This window comes from Perna viridis, chromosome 14, assembly GCF_037379345.1.
Source record: "Perna viridis isolate PV_CMFRI_1.1 ecotype Kerala chromosome 14, ASM3737934v1, whole genome shotgun sequence".
Lineage (NCBI taxonomy): Eukaryota > Metazoa > Mollusca > Bivalvia > Mytilida > Mytilidae > Perna > Perna viridis.
This window is the reverse complement of record NC_142458.1, coordinates 3,815,573-3,835,127: the sequence shown is the minus strand read 5'-3', so window position 1 is coordinate 3,835,127 and position 19,555 is coordinate 3,815,573. Positions and strand designations below refer to the sequence as shown.

Here is a 19,555-nt window from a genome sequence, read left to right as displayed (position 1 = left end):
AATTCAATGAAGGTGCTTAAAAGTTACACCCTTAAACCAATTTCGGATGGACGGATGGATGGAAAGCCAAGTACTATACTATCCCACTTGTTCAGGGACAAAAAAGGGTAGGTTTGTAGAGAAAGCATTCTATTTTTCAGAAACATTTTACACTGAGTTAATGGACAGACAATCTAGACTTTAACAGTACATGATTCAAAATAGCCACAAAATGTTAAGGATAGGCACAAACAAACAAAATAAGTAGATAAGAAACAGACATATTTTTTTTGCATTATCTTTTCTTTCAAGTAGGTATACATGAAAGCCATGGACAAATAATATTTTTCTAGTCACAAATATAATTTCTAGTATCCAATAGTGGAAGGAAAAAGACATTTTAATAATATATACTGTTTACACATCATATGTCTTACTGACCCAATATACCCTTTTTTGTTGCCAACTCAAAGCATTTATCAAGAAAACAAAAAAAAAATATAAAACCCTATTTTCTGATTTTTTTCTGACCAGAAATAGGCAAACAATTCAAATAAGTGCATCAACCAAGTTTTTCTTGAAATGACAGGATGCTGCACACATTGTCATGTTAGGGTTATCCCTGTTCTTACCGGAAGTAGATATCTGCAGAAAGTACAAAAAAAATGCTCACAACATATATATCTATATCAAGTCACAAATTACATTTGAAATCAATCCACCCATTGAGAGCTAATACTTTATGACAAATAAAAAATCATCAAATCCAACGAAACAGGTAGCGGTTACAAAGTATGCCTGGGCACCTACATAATGCCACACACCAAATGTGTTATCAATTCGTCCATTGGGAACTGAAATAATTATGAAAAAATATAGACGAACGTATGGATGGACAAGGTTATTCCAAGTTGAATGAGGGTATGTATAAAATCAACCCGGGAAAATCTCACGGTCTTTAATTATTCTTATTTACAATTTCAAAGAGGTCCATGAACTGAGTACTCAAGTTATTGTACATACATAAGAAAATGTGTGTGTGTTTTTTAATAAACTGTAAGATTTATAATTACCAATAGAATCTTTGCACGGTCAAATCAGAACAGAACCCTGCAAGATTAATCATCGTTTAATAGGGTAAATTTTGTACAAGGAAGGGAAACGTATGAAAAAGTCATCTCCTATGTCAGTCGCTTAATAATATACTCTTATTCTTTACAAAATGATTTCACCACAGTCGTAGGAATCGGTACCGGTACGATTAGTACTGCTCCGGCCGTTCCAATAATTTTGACAGACACGGAATGCCGTACCAATAAATTTCACATAAAATGTTTTTTTCTGTTCTTTATTTTGACATATTTCACCTGTTTGCTTATTTTCTATCTTGTTGAGCTGTGCGAGATGAGAGGTCATTTCGTGTCTCTATGTCAGAAACAGTACCAATAAGTTTCTGCCTCCTACGCATGTGTTCACAATTGTCTATAATTACGATTCCGATTTCACCACAGGGGGGAAGTGGGGTTATAACATAACATATATTAAGGACTGGGTGTACACCGTAACGGTCCAGAAATGTTTTAACCACCACTCTAAGTATCATGAAAAATTAAAGTGACATCCTTTTATGCTTTTTATGTTCTTCAGTGGTTCATTGTGAAGACCCTATCTATATAAATAAAATATAAATATCTAGAATTCCCATCCTTTGCAAATAAGTGGACCTTTTTGGTTAGCACATCAGTCCCTTCCCATTTAACTCGTTACCTCCTCGGGTTTTGGAAATATTAGTATTCTCTTTTAAATTGCAAAAATATAACATTTCTTTGTCCAGTCCAACAAGGACCATAACATATCTGCCGATACAGACTCCATGATCATGAGTACATTGTCAAGCATTACCATAAAATTTGCACCATCACGAAGTCTTGGAGATCCGCCAGACAGGGAATAACTACCCACTAGAGACTGATCCCAGTGAAATAACCACAGACCCCCATTTCAACGTAGGCCTACAATACCTGATCCAGTCTTCCTCGTCTGATTGGCTATCCTCCATAAAATGGAGGTCTATTCCATCGCACAATGTTTCTCCGTACCCCATGGTCGCACTGCATCCCTCTGTAAAAACAAGGTAATGTAGGTTACTCACCGGTGATATATATGGTAAGGCATCCCTAGCTATTACATTCGAGACTCGTAGAAATAATCATAGAGGTTAAAATAAAACTTTACTATCCTCTAATAGGATATTACAACCGTTTATATTTTAACCCGACGTTAAATTTGTCCTGGTTTCATAGTAATAATAGGATACAATGATTTTACATCGAGTTACCGTTAATGGCATAAGTATTTACCAAAATTTTCAAGGGTGTGAAGTAACTAGATTTAAAGCTAATGCGTCTAATACTATTACCCAAGGGGTACTTAGGATAAAAAACAATGAACATTCATATGCGATAATCAATAAAAATAACATGAAATTAGAGGGACAACACGAGGCAAAAGCTTCTCAAACATTTTTATAAACATCCCAGCGTCCAAATAAATATTCACTGTTCTAGATCTATTACAAAACGATCTTCCGGTTGTTTCTCTCCATGTCGTCATTTATAAGAAAATTTACAATTTTTCTGTACTTTCAAGGATAAATTGATTTAAAACCAATGTAAATATATCTTAATCAAAAACACATTCCAACATATTGTTATTCTGTCAAAGTACAATATATAAAATATCAAATGAAAGTGATAAACTCCGACATTTCCTTTTGAAGTAGAAGTGGTACACAGTCGATAACAGGTGTAAATTTGTACCTGACATTCATATAATTTTGTTGACTTGGAGCCATTTAAATCTTAATCTTATGGATTGTGTTGCATAGCTAACCATGTGCATCAGAGAAAAGCAGCTGTACAAATAATATATGCAGCGCTTAAAAAAAACAAAAACAAAAACAAACAAAAACAAAAAAAAAACAAAAAAAAAAAAACAAAAAAAAAGCAAAAAAAAAACAAAAACAAACAAACAAACAAACACAAAAAAAAAAGAAGAAAGGAGCTTTCTTTTTCCGTACAGTAAAATAACAAAAAAAAAACAAACAAACAAACAAAGAAGAAAGGAGCTTTCTTTTTCCGTACAGTAAAATCCATACGTCACGTTATGATAACAAAAAATAGAATCCCTCCCTTATAAAAAATAACAAACAAACAAACAGGACTTGGGAGGAGATTAAATACCAAAAAGGGATACACAATTAGGAACAACATTCAGTCGGCATAAGTTCCAAGACTTCAAGACTGCCAATAGGTTATAAACATATAAAACAAACATAACAAACACGAAAAAACAAAACGAAAACTGTAGACACTTAAAACCAAATTGGTAGTTCTAAGACATATTTAGAGTAATGAAGTAAAACCAAGGAAAATTACATACCAGAAACATCCTTTACATCGTCCGTTTTGGGATTCGGTCCAATTTGCAATTTTTAATACCGATAAAATTTTCCCTATCAAATTCCGGGTCAAGATAAAGTTGAGAATTACACAATATGTAATTTATAGCAAAAGCCTTTTATAATCTATAATCAAAGATGGTCGTCATATGCATGTTTGTCAAGAACAAACATAGGAAGACAGAGCAAGTCAATGGTGTATATGTACGGTCATCTGTCTTTGTTAAGTCATTACATTATGTGGCAATAATAAAAATTGGTCTATTGGATAATAACGTAATTTTTCATGTGTATATTTTGTTTATTGCGCGAAGTGCACATGGAAAATTTATGTCATTTTTCAATAAACAAAATTTTTATCACAGCCAATTCTTATAAAATAATTTTAAAACATATTTTTATCTTTAAACATGAGAAAAGTAGCTCTGAATTCAACTGTATAGGGGCGTGTCAATATTTTTTATCCATCGAGATATGTATAAAAAATATTTTAACCAGTCAGATTACAGTATTTATCCCAAATTAATTTCAATGGGAATATTAAAATTAGCATGAAAAATGAATACTGTAAATTCAGAAATTAATGTATGCGTTACTTATTGCGGTTTTGTCATTATATTTATATTGTAAATCAAATTTTAATTATTGCGAACAAAAAAAAAAAAAAAAATAACAAAAACAAAAAAACAAAAAAAAAAAAAAAAACAAAAAAACCATTTAATTCAGTTATGTTGAAAATATCACATTGCGAGTTTTTAAATATAGTCTGTCGCATTTTTGCAACAACGAAAACATCGTAGTTATTCACAGTACTTTTGTGTACCTTTATAAGTTTTAAACGTTTTTTGTATACACGCAGTGTATATTTTTCTAAAAAAAAAATGTACAATGTAGAGTAAAATCATCAACACACTCTACAAAGAAGTCCTGAATCTCATGTACGGTATTGTTTCTGAACCACAAAAAAAAAAAAAAAAAAAAAAAAAAAAAATCACACACGAAAAACGTATCTGCAACTTAGGAAATTTAGAATGACCACGAAATAACTATTAGATGGGGGACCACGGCATAAACATTAGATGGGAAAGGGGGTAGTTGTTTGATGGAAGTGTCTGTCTTTACAATTATGTTTCACTTATATTTCTCGCCTCGATTTTATCTGTGTATACGAATCTGCCTTTTTAAAAATATGCCCCCATCTTCTATAAAAAACTAAAAGGTTTATGCTTTAAAACATACATTTTGATTAAGGGTTTATCTAATTTTACAATTATATATGAAATCCCTTAGTGTTCATTACCTTGTTCAGTTCCTCTGTTTGGTGCATTGTTGGACAATTTACTCAAGTTTCCAACCTTGTGAATGGTTTCCATTTCAATCTCAATTACGTTGCATGTATGATAAATATTTCAGTAAGACATCCATTATTAAACTGATGTTGTTTTGTTCACATCAGTGACTGACACTTTTGTTATGAGATTATTTACCCAGGTTGAATTTGATCTAGGATCCGATAGATATCTCTACAATCTAGCTCAAATTCATTACCGTACAAAAACACATCATTTTTCTTTCCATCATCTGATCAAAAGGTTGAAAATTCCACAACTATGAAACAACAAATATAAATTTAAGACAGTACATTATACAAATAAAAGTCAAAGGACACCAGCATCAGCTAAGGTTGTCTCCACAAATTAACACACATACGATTAAAATATCACACAGTTTTTTTGTAATCCAAACTTATGGTGAAATAAGACCTGGCTAAAACCGTTCCATATTCGTCACGCACATATGCCCCACACTATCATCTTAATTTTACTTTCAGTTTTCTCATTTGTAAGCAATAAACTGTTTCAGAGGATTACATTTAAACGTTTATTGGTATACATAGATGAACAGCGGGGAATTTCCACGTGGGTAAAACGATTTTAGCCTGACAGCTGACAGTACCCGGCTTCGTGAGAACGCATATCTACTTATAATTTATTGGAGTATTGTAAACTTTCAACAACTGCGACAGGACGTTAATGTCCCGTAATATACCTGGTATAAATAAATCGTGGAGAAAACAGCCATTGTGCTATTTACTGGACATTAGCGTTACCAAATACTTTTTAAAACACTTTCGAAGATGTGTTCTCAAGGCTCTCCTCATTCTTTAGTATTATAGTGACAGTTGTTTAAGTCTTATACGCACTTTCGGGTATAAATACAAAGTTATTTTCATTAGTAGCCAGAGTAAATCCAGTACAATTCTTTATTTAATTGACAGCGGAAGTAAGAGTAATCAAGGGAACCAAGGTTATAGCGGTAATCAAAAGAATGTAATCCAGGGACAAAGACCAGACATGGAAAACAGACATACTCATCAAAGAACATAAAGTAACTAAAATCATACATAAAAAGTAATAAAAGCAAATGAGCAACTCGGACTCCACTAAAAAGTGGGAGCATGGACCAGGTGCACCGGTGGGGTAAGCGTCCTCTACGTTTCTATGATTGAAACCAATGCACCGCTCAACGAGTGGAAGAACTTGTGAGTACACTCACATGTCTAAAGTATCTTACATTGAATGAGACGAAGATGTTCATAAATTTATAATGTAAACAAAACAATGGCCCACTCGCTTGTATAATAGGGGGATTTGCACTGAAAATATGGTTCAGTGAGGCATTACAGGTGACTATCATAAATGAGGCACAACTCGGACAGAATTAGGAACAAATCTAGTCATAAACACGACTATGTATTGTGTCCTTATTATATATCGAAGGAAATACCGTATAGAAGTTTGAGAGACGTTTTAATGATGCCAAGGAGTGTTTTCAGTTTCAAAGCGGCATACATTGTAACCGCCTACATATTTTGAGATTAAAATTTTCTGATAGTATTCACAACCAAATTTTGAGAGTTGTGTTAAGACGACAAGCTGCTTAAAACTTGAAGTGTTCTCCAGAAAACTCAGTTCAAATAAGAAAAACTCCAACAAAATTATCCTGGTAACATTGCATAACTAGATGTTCACACTAAGCACCAAATTTCGTGAAAATTCTGTGCAGTAAAACCATTATGCTTTCCAAAATTCGTTTTGCAGAGCATAATCAATTCACAGATCAATAGTGGATTCAGGTGGAGATCCGGCGGTTGGAACACCCTTTTTTTCAAAGTTTCTGGATATCAGACAAAGTTCAACAAACTTTCTCAAATTGAGAATGTTAAGACCAGACCTTCCATCTTTGAATTTATGTTTGTACATGTAAGTAACAATTAATTTTGATAGGCATGCAAAAAAGAAGACAAAAATAGATAATAAAAAAGCTAAAAAAAATCAAACAAACGAATACCACTCAATCTTAAACTATGAAAATCATTGACGCTTTGAAATTACAGTTATACAAGGTGTTTATGCGTGCTTTTCCCAGACTTAACTTCTTACTAAGCAGTATTTGGGCAAGGGTTATGTTACATTGAGGTCTTCATTTCAAATAAATTCTTCAGTCACCATTTTAAATTTCGACTGATTTAATGTGATCCATCTCCGATTTAATATTGCCATTATAATATAGTAAATAGAAAAGATACAGTAAATATATGTGAGGAGAATAGAACTTACTCCATAAGCAGAGCATGTCTTCGTTGTTGTTTGGGTCAACTCGACTTGGCTTTTAAGTCGTAGTTATTTCCCTTTCTCCTTTTCATATAATTATGTTCTTTATTCACATTGTCCGTGTGTGCGCGTTTTTTATACAAAAAATAGAAACACGAATCACCTACTATATAAATGAGCAACTTGGCGGGTGTTTCTAGAAAAAGCAGAGGACGCTTACCCTACCTGTGCACCAATTCCATGCTCCCAGTTTTTAGTGGAGTCCGAGTTGCTCATTTGTTTTTGTTACTTTGTGTGCATAATTTTGGTTACTTTATGTTTTTTGTTGTGTATGTCTGTTTTCAATGTATGGTCTTTGTCCCCGAATTACATTATTTTGATTACCGCCATAACCTTGGTTCCATTGATTACTCTTAGACATCCTCAATAGATTTGTATTACTTCCATTCTGGTGAATACATACATATTCTGCATATTCCCCTTAACGAATTCACAACATGATTGTTTCCTTAAAAAATAAGATATTTGAGTAACCAATATCATTTTTAGTAAAATCAATATTGCTATAAATTTGTTATTGGTAAAATTCCGCTCGTATGATTTTAACTTTTCCTACAATTTAACGCTAAATTTAGCCCTTAGATAATTCCCTTTTCTACCTGGATATTTCAACGATATTTCAAAATATATATATAATTTTTCTATTTACCTAAAATGAATATCCCTCTAATATCCTATGTTTTTTTTTTATAAATATAGGCAAGAAATTGTTGTCATAATACAATGAAACAATTACTGATCGTTCACAGTGCACAACTGGAGTGACTGATTGTTCACAGTGCGCAGCTGGAGTGACTGATTATTTATAGTGCGCAGCTGGAGTGACTGGTCGTTCACAGTGCGCAGCTGGAGTGGCAGATCACGCATAGTGCGCAGCTGGAGTGACTGGTCTTTCACATTGCGCAGCTGAAGTGACTGATCGTTCACAGTGCAAAACTAGCGTAATTGATCATATTTATGGCCCCTCCTTTTGCCCCTTAATTTCTGAACAGTTCAAGTCTTTATCCAAAGATTCAATTCAAGTCTGTAGATTGTGGTATAGAATACTGTGAATCAATATCATAAATATTCCTATGCTTTTACTGGAGATATAGTTTATTTCTATGCAATATTTATTTTTGGTCCCTTTTTCGGCACCTAATTCTAAAACAGTTGGGTCCATTATCCCCAAAATCAATACCAACCTTTCCTTTTGTGGTTTTAAACTTGTTATAAGATTTTAATTAGATCAACCAACAAATTATCAAGTTATAGCACGAAAACAAAGTGACTACGGACGAGGACGACGACGACGACGACGACAGAGCCATACCAATATACGACCGCAAATTTTTGTCCCAATGTTGTACACCTTTGCACTCAAAAACAGTTTAAGTAAGCCTACCCTGTAAATAAGTTTCCTAAAATTTTATGCGGTCGTATAAAAAGGGGTCGAAAACCTCCTCATAGAAACAACTGTTCTAGACTAGAGCATCATTGTCAACTAAATACTCACCCTAACCATGATTGAAGAGCGGTATCCAAAAAGTCTTGAATTAGAATTTACACTGGTGGATCGGCAACAAATGCAATAAAACGACGGAGGATCTGGTTTATACATTGAATATCCTAATGAAGATAAACAATATGAGGTCATTCCAACAGGCAACTACTGCAGAAATACAATCAATGATACAAACAACAAATACCAGACATAGAACCTAAATGTACATCACAGATCAACTTGTTTTTCTCACTGATGTCCCATCTGTACTACAAGCATTGACAAACAACAAACTTCAAATGCTAAGGCACGCTCTAAACAACATCAGAGCTTACGAAAAATAGTGTAATGGATTTCACTCTAAATTTATGGCAATGAGAGAGCAGACAAGAAAAGGTATGAGCAAAACAAGAGCCAAATGATCCAGTCCCCATAGCTGAGAAGAAGACGATTATAAAGTCCATATTCCAAACACATCAACCACATGATACTTACCATCAGCTTACAAGATCTGAGCAAGTTATCATCTTCAGACTAAGAACTGGACACAATAGACCTAGCACTTATAAAGAAAACTGAATGCAGAACCATCTCCAAGGTGTCAATGAGTAATCAAGGGAACCAAGGTTATAGCGGTAATCAAAAGAATGTAATCGAGGGACAAAGACCAGACATGGAAAACAGACATACAAAACAAAGAACATAAAGTAACCAAAATCATACATACAAAGTAACAAAAGTAAATGAGCAACTCGGACTCCACTAAAAACTGGGAGCATAGACCAGGTGCACCGGTAGGGTAAGCGTCCTCTGCTTTTCTAGAAACACCCGCCGAGTTGCTCATTTTTTGTTCTTCAATGCGGTAAAGAGGAGCAAAACTCTCAACACATTTTTCGGACATGTACAGAATTCAAAGACCTCAGATGACAAATTTGGAGAGTACCAATTTCCATTTACGAAAAGTTATGTGGAATTATCTTAGACCTAAAAAAGAAAATCAGATTCGTCGAGGAATCAATTATCGAATTGTGAGAGGCGTACATGAAGAAGAAGTAACATATCAAGTGTTACTTTTGTGTATTAATGGTTCATACTAACTTGGTATAACATCTCATCAAATCTCGTCTCACGTTCATAGCATAAAAATAATGTTCGCAAATAAAAAATATCTGTTAGAAATAAAATAAACAGTATAGACGTTATGACCATGTGAAGGGTAGACTCCAATAAGTTGCTTTATTGTTTTATAACCTTTAAAATGAGGACTTAGTTTTTCGAGACTGTGACACGCATTATGATGATGTTAATAGCACTATATACATGTAAGAACCAGGGGTGGTATCAGGCAGGGGCGTGGCGGGCGTGCGCCCCCTAAATTTGGAAAGCATGGATTTTCAGGTGTAGATTTAGGCAGTTTTAGGTTGAAACTTTAATTTCTTGCTAATTTTACAACAAAAGATATCTACATTGCACCCACCCTAGAAGAACATTTCAAAAATTTAACCTAGAAAAATTGTTCGCCTCGCTCGGCCCCCCTAATCTAAATTCCTGGATCCGCCCCTGAGAACGCAATTTATGTCAACACTGGACAAGGAAACAATTCGAGGCAGCTTACCGAAGCAAGTTAGTGTTAAATGTTTTTAGATTTTTTAAAAAGTAAAACTAGACCTCATTTACATGGAATCAATCACAGTAGGCCCGCTGCGGTAACAGTCATGTACCTCAGCCATGCACAACAAACTAAATTTATCCACAAAACTCATTACAGACTAGACAACAGTTGTGAAAAATTTATTAATTTGACAATGAAGTCAAAGTTCAAAGTAAAATATCATGATCTTAAGCTGATCTACGCTCATACCAAATATGAATTTTCGGCCTACACAAAAAGACATGAAAACGTTACAGCAGACAGGAATCTGTAATGCGAAAATCATTATTTTGACATTGAGATCAGAGTTCAAAGTTAAAGTTCATCATGATATGTGACATGTCATCATGAGTTGATCTACCCTAATGCCAAATATCAGACGCCTACACCAAAGACAATAAAGTAACAGCTCGGGCACAAATTATTACGGACGGACAAACTGATTACTTTAGGGCGTCAATCACAAAGTAGATATAGCAGAGCCTTAATAATTTGACTTTTAAGTAGTGGCAGAGATAACTGTGGCGAAAACTGTCGATTCAAACATTTAATAAGTCGTCAAACAGGAAGCTGAAAATCACACACCAATATAAGAGGCTGTAATATGGTGTTGCAGAGAAAACTGTTAAAGACATCATGATCTATATACCTCTCTTTTGGGTATTTAAAACCCAACTTTTAACGTATACATACACGGGAACAATTAATTGGGGTAGTCATCATCGAAGTAAAAACGAAGTTTGTATCTACATTATCCGGTATCAAGTGGACAGGGACTAACTGAATCTACATCACCCGGTACTAAGTAGATAGCGAGTAACTGTATCTACATTCTCCGATATCGAATGAATAGCGAGGTACTGTATCTACACCCCCCCCTGGTATCAAATGGACAGCTAGTATCTGTATCTACATCCTCAGGTATCAAGTGAACAGCGAGTAACTGCATCTACATCCCCGGTATCAAGTGGATAGCGAGGTACTGTATCTACATTCCTCTGGTATCAAGTGGATAGCGAGGTACTGTATCTACATCCCCCGGTATCAAGTGGATAACGAGGTACTGTATCTACATCTTCCAGGTATCAAATGGAGAGCTAGTAGCTGTATCTACACCCCCGGTATCAAGTGGATAGCGAGGTACTGTATCTACATTCCTCGGTATCAAGTGGATAGCGAGGTACTGTATCTACACCCCTGGTATCAAGTGGATAGCGAGGTACATTTGTTCAGTGACTTAAATACGAATAAGTCAAATATGACGCATATGCTGCCTTTAAAAAAAAACTTCAAAAGTGATCTGGGAATGCTACTGTGAGAAAAATCCTAAAAAAAAAATATGGACACATAAAAAATATAGAAAACTAAAAATATATAGATTTCAATTCTGTTGCAGGCAAATTGTTTTTATAGGTCATACAATTTAGTTGTCTATTTACATCCATTTAATTTTATGTACTCAAATTTGGAATCAAAATTTCTACATTTTTCCCTGAATGTTATACAACCCAGTTTACATTACCATTGTGATAATATTCCATGCTATTATTACGTAATAAGTTGACCCATTTTAGTCTTTCTTTTGCTTGTACCCATATTTTTAATAGCGAAAATAGCAATGCAAGAACATCGAACCACTTACCTCAAACTAAGCAATTACCATGATGTAGCCATTATTCAAGTGTATGTTTAAGGTACGGAGGGGACGTTTTATAAGAAGATCACATTACTTACATTTGAAACCCTAAGAAAATATACGGTCCAAAGCCAGTCATTATAGAATGTATACAGTTACAGTCTACTACAGAAAAGCGAGGATCCTAATAACAATGTTCAAAGACATTTGAAGGTCATTGAAATTTATAAACCCGCCATATTTCAGTCTATCAGTTATTATCCATGCATTACTAGTTTTGTTAATTACTTGTCATCAAGTATAGAGAATTGAGCTAAAGGAAGTCAATGGAACCAGGATTCGAACATGTTATTCAAACAGGAATGACCACTAGAAAAAGGAAATAAACACACAAAATTAGCATATTAGTTAGAATAACACGCACAAAGAACCATAAGTAAAAATGGGGGAATGAACGAGGTGCACCGGTTGGGTAAGCTTCCTTTGCTCCCCGAGTTGCTCATAAGGTATCACATCGTGGTTTTAGACGAGAGGAAAATTATGACATGGTGTACTAATCTGTTCTCATGCTGCAGAAGATCCTCGTCGACCAACTTCAATCATTTCCGGTTACCGAAGAATAATAATGCATTGTTACGGCAACTGCCTGAAGTAGAACTGTTGCAAATTTGAACAGGACATTTTCACATGAAGAACTTGTGCTCTTTTAAAGTGGTTCAGAAATTCGTTTTACACGGGAGAATTTCATGTGAAAATGTATATGAAGATTCAATTCCTTTGAAAATTTCACTGTTTAAAGAATGTTTTTGTACTAAATTAAACTGAAAATAGTACATAAAATTCGTTTGATTTTTTTCGACAACCAACTTGAACAGTGCGTCTGTTCTATTTTGTCTAAGTACAAATCGAACGCATTTGTTTTGTAATAACACAAGACTTAAATATCAGCTGTAGAAGATATGTTAATGTACTTGTAGACTTGGCTAAATACATGTATAATTATAAAATAATGTCTATCTACTGAATTACAGGTCTATATAGCAAGACAGTAGTCTAGGTCTTGCTAATACATGTAGTAAGTATACAATTTGGTTCAACCTTGTTATGCGTAAATGTCTACCATGCCTTGTAGAGACAAAATGCATGATGCAGCCAAAGCAGTGACATGATAGTTAAGTTATGCCAGGTATAAGTTACATTTTAACAAAAGGCAATACTTAGCAGGAATCACTGTCTGTTTTGATAACAGTCGCCAAAATTGCAATTATGTACATTTTGTATATTGAACAGATTTTGTATAGTTGTATTTCTGCTTTGTAGCCATAATCAAACCATTAATGTATTAAACTTTAAAAAAAAAAGAATGGTTTATTAAATATTTCAAATACTGGTAAAACATATTGTTTTAAAATGACACTGCGATGGATACAACTATGTCCTGGGAGATGGGAAACAAGATCATTTCCCCCTTATTCAGCTCCTGATCAGTAATAATTGGTACTTACCAAAGGGAAGTAGTCCACAATAATACGGCGACATTAACTATGGACACCTTTATTACAACATTATTACAATGGTGACAACATGTTATGTAACTAACTAATTCATCTAAATACATTGTACTCATTTATTTCTCAGCTTGACAACTTAAGCCAAATATGTAATTAGGCTTTTTATTTTTTATGTTCAGAACAAGAACAGACCGATTAAAATTAATGATGCACAGGCCAGCTGGTTAGTACAAGGGATCTAATGCCAAGTCAGCTATATACCTTCTTAGATGAAAAATTACTTTACATTTTGGTTCATTTTTAGACTTTGTCTTCAATCATGTGTTAAATTATACATTTTTTTCAGAAAAAAAAATGTCACAGTGCAGCAGGAATCAGTCTACGGAAATAAATAATATTCTCAGTAATACACATATGTTTAAATTTTAGCGCACATTTTATATCTAACAAATTGCGAGTATTCTCAACCTAGAGCAGTTTAAGTCTACTCAAAATATAGGAAAAGTTGTTAAAAGTTGAAATCAAAGTTCTTCAATTATAGGCTATGCTAAAACTATTTTCATTAAAGCTTTCCGAATGAAGCTCGATATTTTCCCCTGATATCTACCAAACGGCCACAGACAGTGTAAACATGGTCGTATATAAACATCAAGGCCAGCAGAGACAAATAGAATATTAATCACATATGGCCAACTGTCTCAATCGAACTTCGAAACAGAACTGTTCAAACACATTTTTTTATTAAAATTTGAGAGGTGTAGCTTGATACGACTCTGGGACAAGTTGTGTTTCTATGTACTTGCTATTTTGGTTTTTTCATTTCATTATTGCGTGAGCTTATTTTCCCTGTAAAGTCTTTTATCCTTGGAGTATTGAGAAACAGTTCACGTATAATTGCATGAATTACATAGATTGTTTGTTGATGGTTCTTTGTGGCCAAAAACAGTTGATACCACAAGTCAACCCCAAAATATTAATACATGTACCTACACCTTTTTGTGGTATTGAATAGTGTTATAAAATTTCATCAAGATCAACCAATTTTATGTAAACTTAAAGTACCTATTCAAACGAAAGCACCCTGTCATTTAATATCTGCCATCATCGCAAACTTTTGCAGCCGTATAAAATTTATGATTATTGTACAAAATATCAAACTACGCAGCCAAGAATGTTCGGTAAGAACCCCTTTTGGCCTCTTAATTTGGACATTTTTGAAAATTTGATTAAAGCTGATTGCACAGTAATAGTATAGTAAAATGGTCGCAAATTTTGAATATAAGATGTTAAATTTTGACGAGATTTAGGGCGTAATTAAAGAAATAACAGTATGCATTTATGTAACTTTTACAAAAACTTTAACATTTCCGTAATTTTTAAGATGGTTTTGTGCGGAACGGAAGTGGCCTCACATCTGTTGACTGAAAATATTTTTACATGGGTTTTAACTGACAATTATACACAAAATATATAAAGCACGGAGAGTCAACACGCATGTGGCCATTGTTAAAAGAGTGAAAGTGCGAAAAAATCTGTGTTTTCCAGCCTTCAATTTTAACAGATTTTCCCAATCTCAGCCAAGCTTGAAGGCCATATATGACCGTATATGTTCATATTATAACCATAAATCAATCAAATCATCTATAAAATAGATTAAAGAACTAGAGAAACATCATAAAATGTTCTGCATGTAGACTGTTATAGATGTTTTTGAGGCAAAAGTTTGCCCTTACCAAACCAACTTCAAAGTTTAACACTATCATCAGCTCTGACTGGAAAATGAAGGTCTGGTGTAATCAATATTGTTTTTCCAGAAACATATCGAAATAACGAACTATTTAAAGACATAACATCATGTTAAAATAGTGAAATATGTAAATGATGCAATAAAATGCAGACATGCATTTAATTCGAATAAGAGTACTGAAACGTGCTTACCTTAAAATACAGTGTAAATATGTTGATTTATTTATATCGGTTGACATCATTAGTCATGCTGTCAAAATGAAGTTATGTTTTCCGCAAGATAACAACACCTGTTAATATTGGGCTTTGTCAAATCATGATGACAAAGACTGAAGGATCAAGAAACTTATTTATAAAGAGGATTCCCATATAGAAATCTACAAAGAGGGTACCAGGCTAACGTTATGCACAATTGCACAAAATTGACAATATGTTCGAACCCCCGGAACCCCCCCCCCCCTTACACCACTAGTACTGTGCCCGGTAAAATCGGCCCATACACTATGTCTGGAATAAAATGAGGTCAAAATTTCATCAAAGGAGAGTTGACCACTGTGGACGCAATTTTACATATATACTTCTGTAAACAAAGAATTAAATCTCGTCTTACGCATGTGTCATTGGCGGATCCACGGAATGCAGGGGGTTCGCACCCCCTTTTTATTGGAAAACTTGTCGTTTTCATGTGTAAAATTGGCAAAAATGGCAAATAATGTTCTAGCACCCTCCCCTTTTTCTGAGGAACCTCGGAGGGCCCCCTCCCTCTTTTTGAAAGTGTCTGGATTCGGCCCTGTTTGTCTACTCCGGACCCATATAAACTGTCCGTGAGAGATATTGATATAATAAAAACACAAAAAACTCGAGGGAAAGTTTACAGGAGAAACAGGAAATTTGTTTCACATTTATTTATTTCTACAGTAAAATTCTCTTCAGTCAAATCAATGATTCTTACTAAGAGTGGCACTGACGTAACACTTGAGTGTTCATTTCAATGTATAAATAACCAATTCTTTAAATAAACTGTGTTGTATATCAGATAAGAGACGGAAATATGTGGTTTTGGTCATACAATCCATTGTTATTTTGAAAAAAAAAAAAAAAAAAAAAAAAAAAAAAAAAAACACATGGAAAAAATTAAGACTGATTCTTTGTTTACTTTTTAAATTTAGGTTAACCACGTGTCCAGTGTGCTTATCATCCATATTTAAATAAATTTGATAAAACTGGAAAACACCGATTTCTGGGTCAATGATCTTGTGGTTTTTCTATAACAATCAGATTTAAAATAAAAACTAAATATCAATAACAAGATAGAACAAAAATAAATAAATTTACCTGAAAGCCTTCTTTGTTCGTCAAATCCTTTTCCCGCTTAAAAAATAACGGAAACCACACAATTTCTTCAAAGCAACAATACTTTAAAAGTTGACATTTAAAGGGAAATCCGTCAAATGTTTACGATATGATCAGTAGGGTACACGAAGTACACATGTTCAGTGTGTTTGACCTCGGTAATGACAGAGGCCTTATCTATGATATATAACTCTAATGAGTATGTTAGGTGACAACAACGAATTAGCAAATTAACTAAATGGAAAATCGTTTATAATGTCTAAAACGCATGAAGAATATACTTAACTAACGGTTTAATGACTGGAGAAAATTTTTTTCTTTCTGTGCAATGGGTTTGTCGTTATTGACAGTCATTTACGCAACTTGTACATTACACTTGCATAAATAAAGCTCAAATGTCCAACCATGAACTGTTGGGGATATTATGGGCCCTTTATCAAAACGTAACTTTGAACATGACTAAAGAGTGTAATAGAAAAAGCCTTGGTAAAAACTATTTTTAAAATGGGCCCTTTCCTGCCAGAATCTTAGTGAAATTTTGACTTCGCACATTATTTAGAACGAAGACCAGTCAGGAATTTGCGGAGCAAAATGTGACAAGAACTTGACATGTACTTCTGTTACCAATGAAAGATACGTATACACTAGCTCACAATTTCAAGATTGAAAGATATCCGTTTATTTAAGAAAGATAATTTATGTAGCTGTCTTTGTAAGAATCATGCAAAATCTGAAAAATGTGATACACCCTAGAAAAGGCGATATATTTTTGTCATTAAGTTGTTTTATGGGTCTATACTATGAAATGAGCGATTATTCATTCAAATCTGCCTGCTCTTAGGAGATAATATCTGCCTGCTCTTAGGAGATAATCAACATGGAAAATCCAACAGATTCTATTGTATTTGAGTTATTTCCCTTAATGTTTAATCTACAGTGCATTCTATACAATTTTTATCCCCAAAGAACACAGGATATATGAAAAACTTAATATTAAATTCTCTATACTATGGCAATTCAAACAAAATATCAAAAATAAAAATATGTAGGCTTTAAACCCATGAATCACATTTTGCATGATTCTTAGCTGGAGTGCTACTTTTAAATAGTTAATATAATAATTTAGGACTACAAATGCTTATAAGATATTTACATGATTAACTTTGATACATCTGTATGGTAGACATGCTCAGCTAGGAACTAACATTGTTCTCCTTTATTCATGGAGATTTCGTGAATAGAGAGGCATTTAGTCAAGTCATTCTATCTCACTGAATAGAAAGGCATTTAGCCAAGTCATTTCATCTCACTTTTCACCTAAATATAGATAATTTGATATAAAGATGTATAAGACTTAACATTAGGTATCTGAGAAAGCTTAGAAACAGTTGGCTGTGGAATGACAAAACAGGGCTCCTTGTGTTGAAGTTATTATTTCCTGCATGTCATTCACAGTGAACATTAAGTGTCAGACCCTGTAAGAATCAGGCAGTTGGTGAAGCATGGTATGGAATAACCCTTCAATTGATAGTGTAATTTGACTATTTGCACGTCAGAATTAAAAAAAAAAAAAAAAAAAATAAATAAATAGACAAGTTTTTCCATATCATGCTGGACTATTGAGTTGCAATTTCATTGAAATGTTTTGAGAATGAACATTTCAAGGGCAGATAACGCTGTCAAAAATCTCATTTTTCTAACACTATATTGAAAAATTCTGCGCAAAGCCAGTGATGCAGTGATCAAAAAAGGTCTTTTCAAAAAGAGAAGTATCCTTGAATGATATTACATTGTCAGATCTGTGGAGTTTTGACATGCATGTTTCTGATTTTTCCCATTTTGCCTGATTCTTACAAACACTTACACTGTAGTATTGACTTCAATATTCTGTCAGTTTGTTACTGTCCTGCAAGCCCAAATATTCTAATGCCCTATTTAATCAACTGCTCCATGTTTTATAACCATAATTCTTAAACTGTCAAGACATCAATCTCTTGTGGTACAATTTCTTATAGTTTCACACACTCATTCTCATATCAATTGGAAACAAGGACAACATTATTATAACTTCAAAGGACTACTAAAATTTGCTTGTAGTCATGTAACAAAACAGAGAAAAATTTCATCAATGAATCTTGGAAGAAATTATTAATTTCCCCTAACACTACAGGTTCATATATTGAATAGATTTTGGATTTCAAAGATATATATAGGCTGCCAAAAAGAAATTTTAGGACATATATTGAAACCATTGGCAAATTTTAACCATAACAGAACCACTAGGTTGTGCTGATAATACCTGGCCATTTGTGTCAAATCTTTAAAGGAACACACTGTTCAACAAGTAATATATCAAATATTGAAGTATTTGCTTTCAATAGAAGCTCAGAAATAAGTTTGAGAAGTGTAATGGATGGACGGATGAATGAGAAGTATAACAAATGGACAGACGAATGAGAAGTGTAACAGATGGACAGATGAATGAGAAGTGTAACGGATTGACGGACGAATGAGAAGTGTAACAGATGGACAGATGAATGAGAAGTGTAACAGATGGACAGATGAATGAGAAGTGTAACGGATTGACAGACGAAGAGAAGTGTAACGGATTGACAGACGAATGAGAAGTGTAACAGATGGACAGACAAATGAGAAGTGTAGCAGATTGACGGATGAATGAGAAGTGTAACAGATGGACGGACGAATTGAGTTAGTGTGAGGGTATGATAATTCATGGAGTTTATAAGATTCCTCTGTTGCTTATTATTTTTAGAGTGAATAGAAGAAGAATGGATATGGTGAAACGTTAAATAATTTTAATCATAAGATTCTTCATGCTTACAGCCGTTTTTGATTGGTCGAGAACGTCTTTGCCAGAAAGTTCATACTTGCATGAACTTCGCCAATCATGCATAAAAACGCCTGTCAACTTGAAACTAATATAATGGCCATGTAGTTTGAAAAAGTTTGGCAATGACCTAAAGGCATAATATAGCCGTAAGAATAATTTATTACATCCATATTGATTTTACCAGTAGTTTGTTTACAGAGAGTAATTTTCA

At 33.8% G+C, this 19,555-nt stretch overlaps 1 protein-coding gene across 7 annotated transcripts in view; it reads right to left on the bottom strand.

The window, feature by feature from the left end:
- Positions 1-16,729, bottom strand: part of LOC148597779 (potassium channel subfamily T member 2-like) — a 64,679-nt gene extending 47,950 nt beyond the window's left edge. Inside the window, exons 1-2 of one of the 7 annotated variants that reach the window (XM_088561622.1) lie at positions 16,476-16,729; positions 2,001-2,100 (exon numbers count right to left, since the gene is read on the bottom strand). In XM_088561622.1, the coding sequence (XP_088417748.1) occupies positions 2,001-2,083 (83 nt within the window). In that variant the 5' untranslated portion in view covers positions 2,084-2,100; positions 16,476-16,729. Of the gene's footprint in view, positions 1-2,000; positions 2,101-3,420; positions 3,531-4,739; positions 5,250-11,889; positions 11,933-13,388; positions 13,438-15,332; positions 15,458-16,475 lie in introns of those variants that run through there. The other 6 variants (XM_088561626.1, XM_088561620.1, XM_088561624.1 and 3 more) reach the window with 6 other exon arrangements.
- Positions 16,730-19,555: the final 2,826 nt, after the last annotated feature.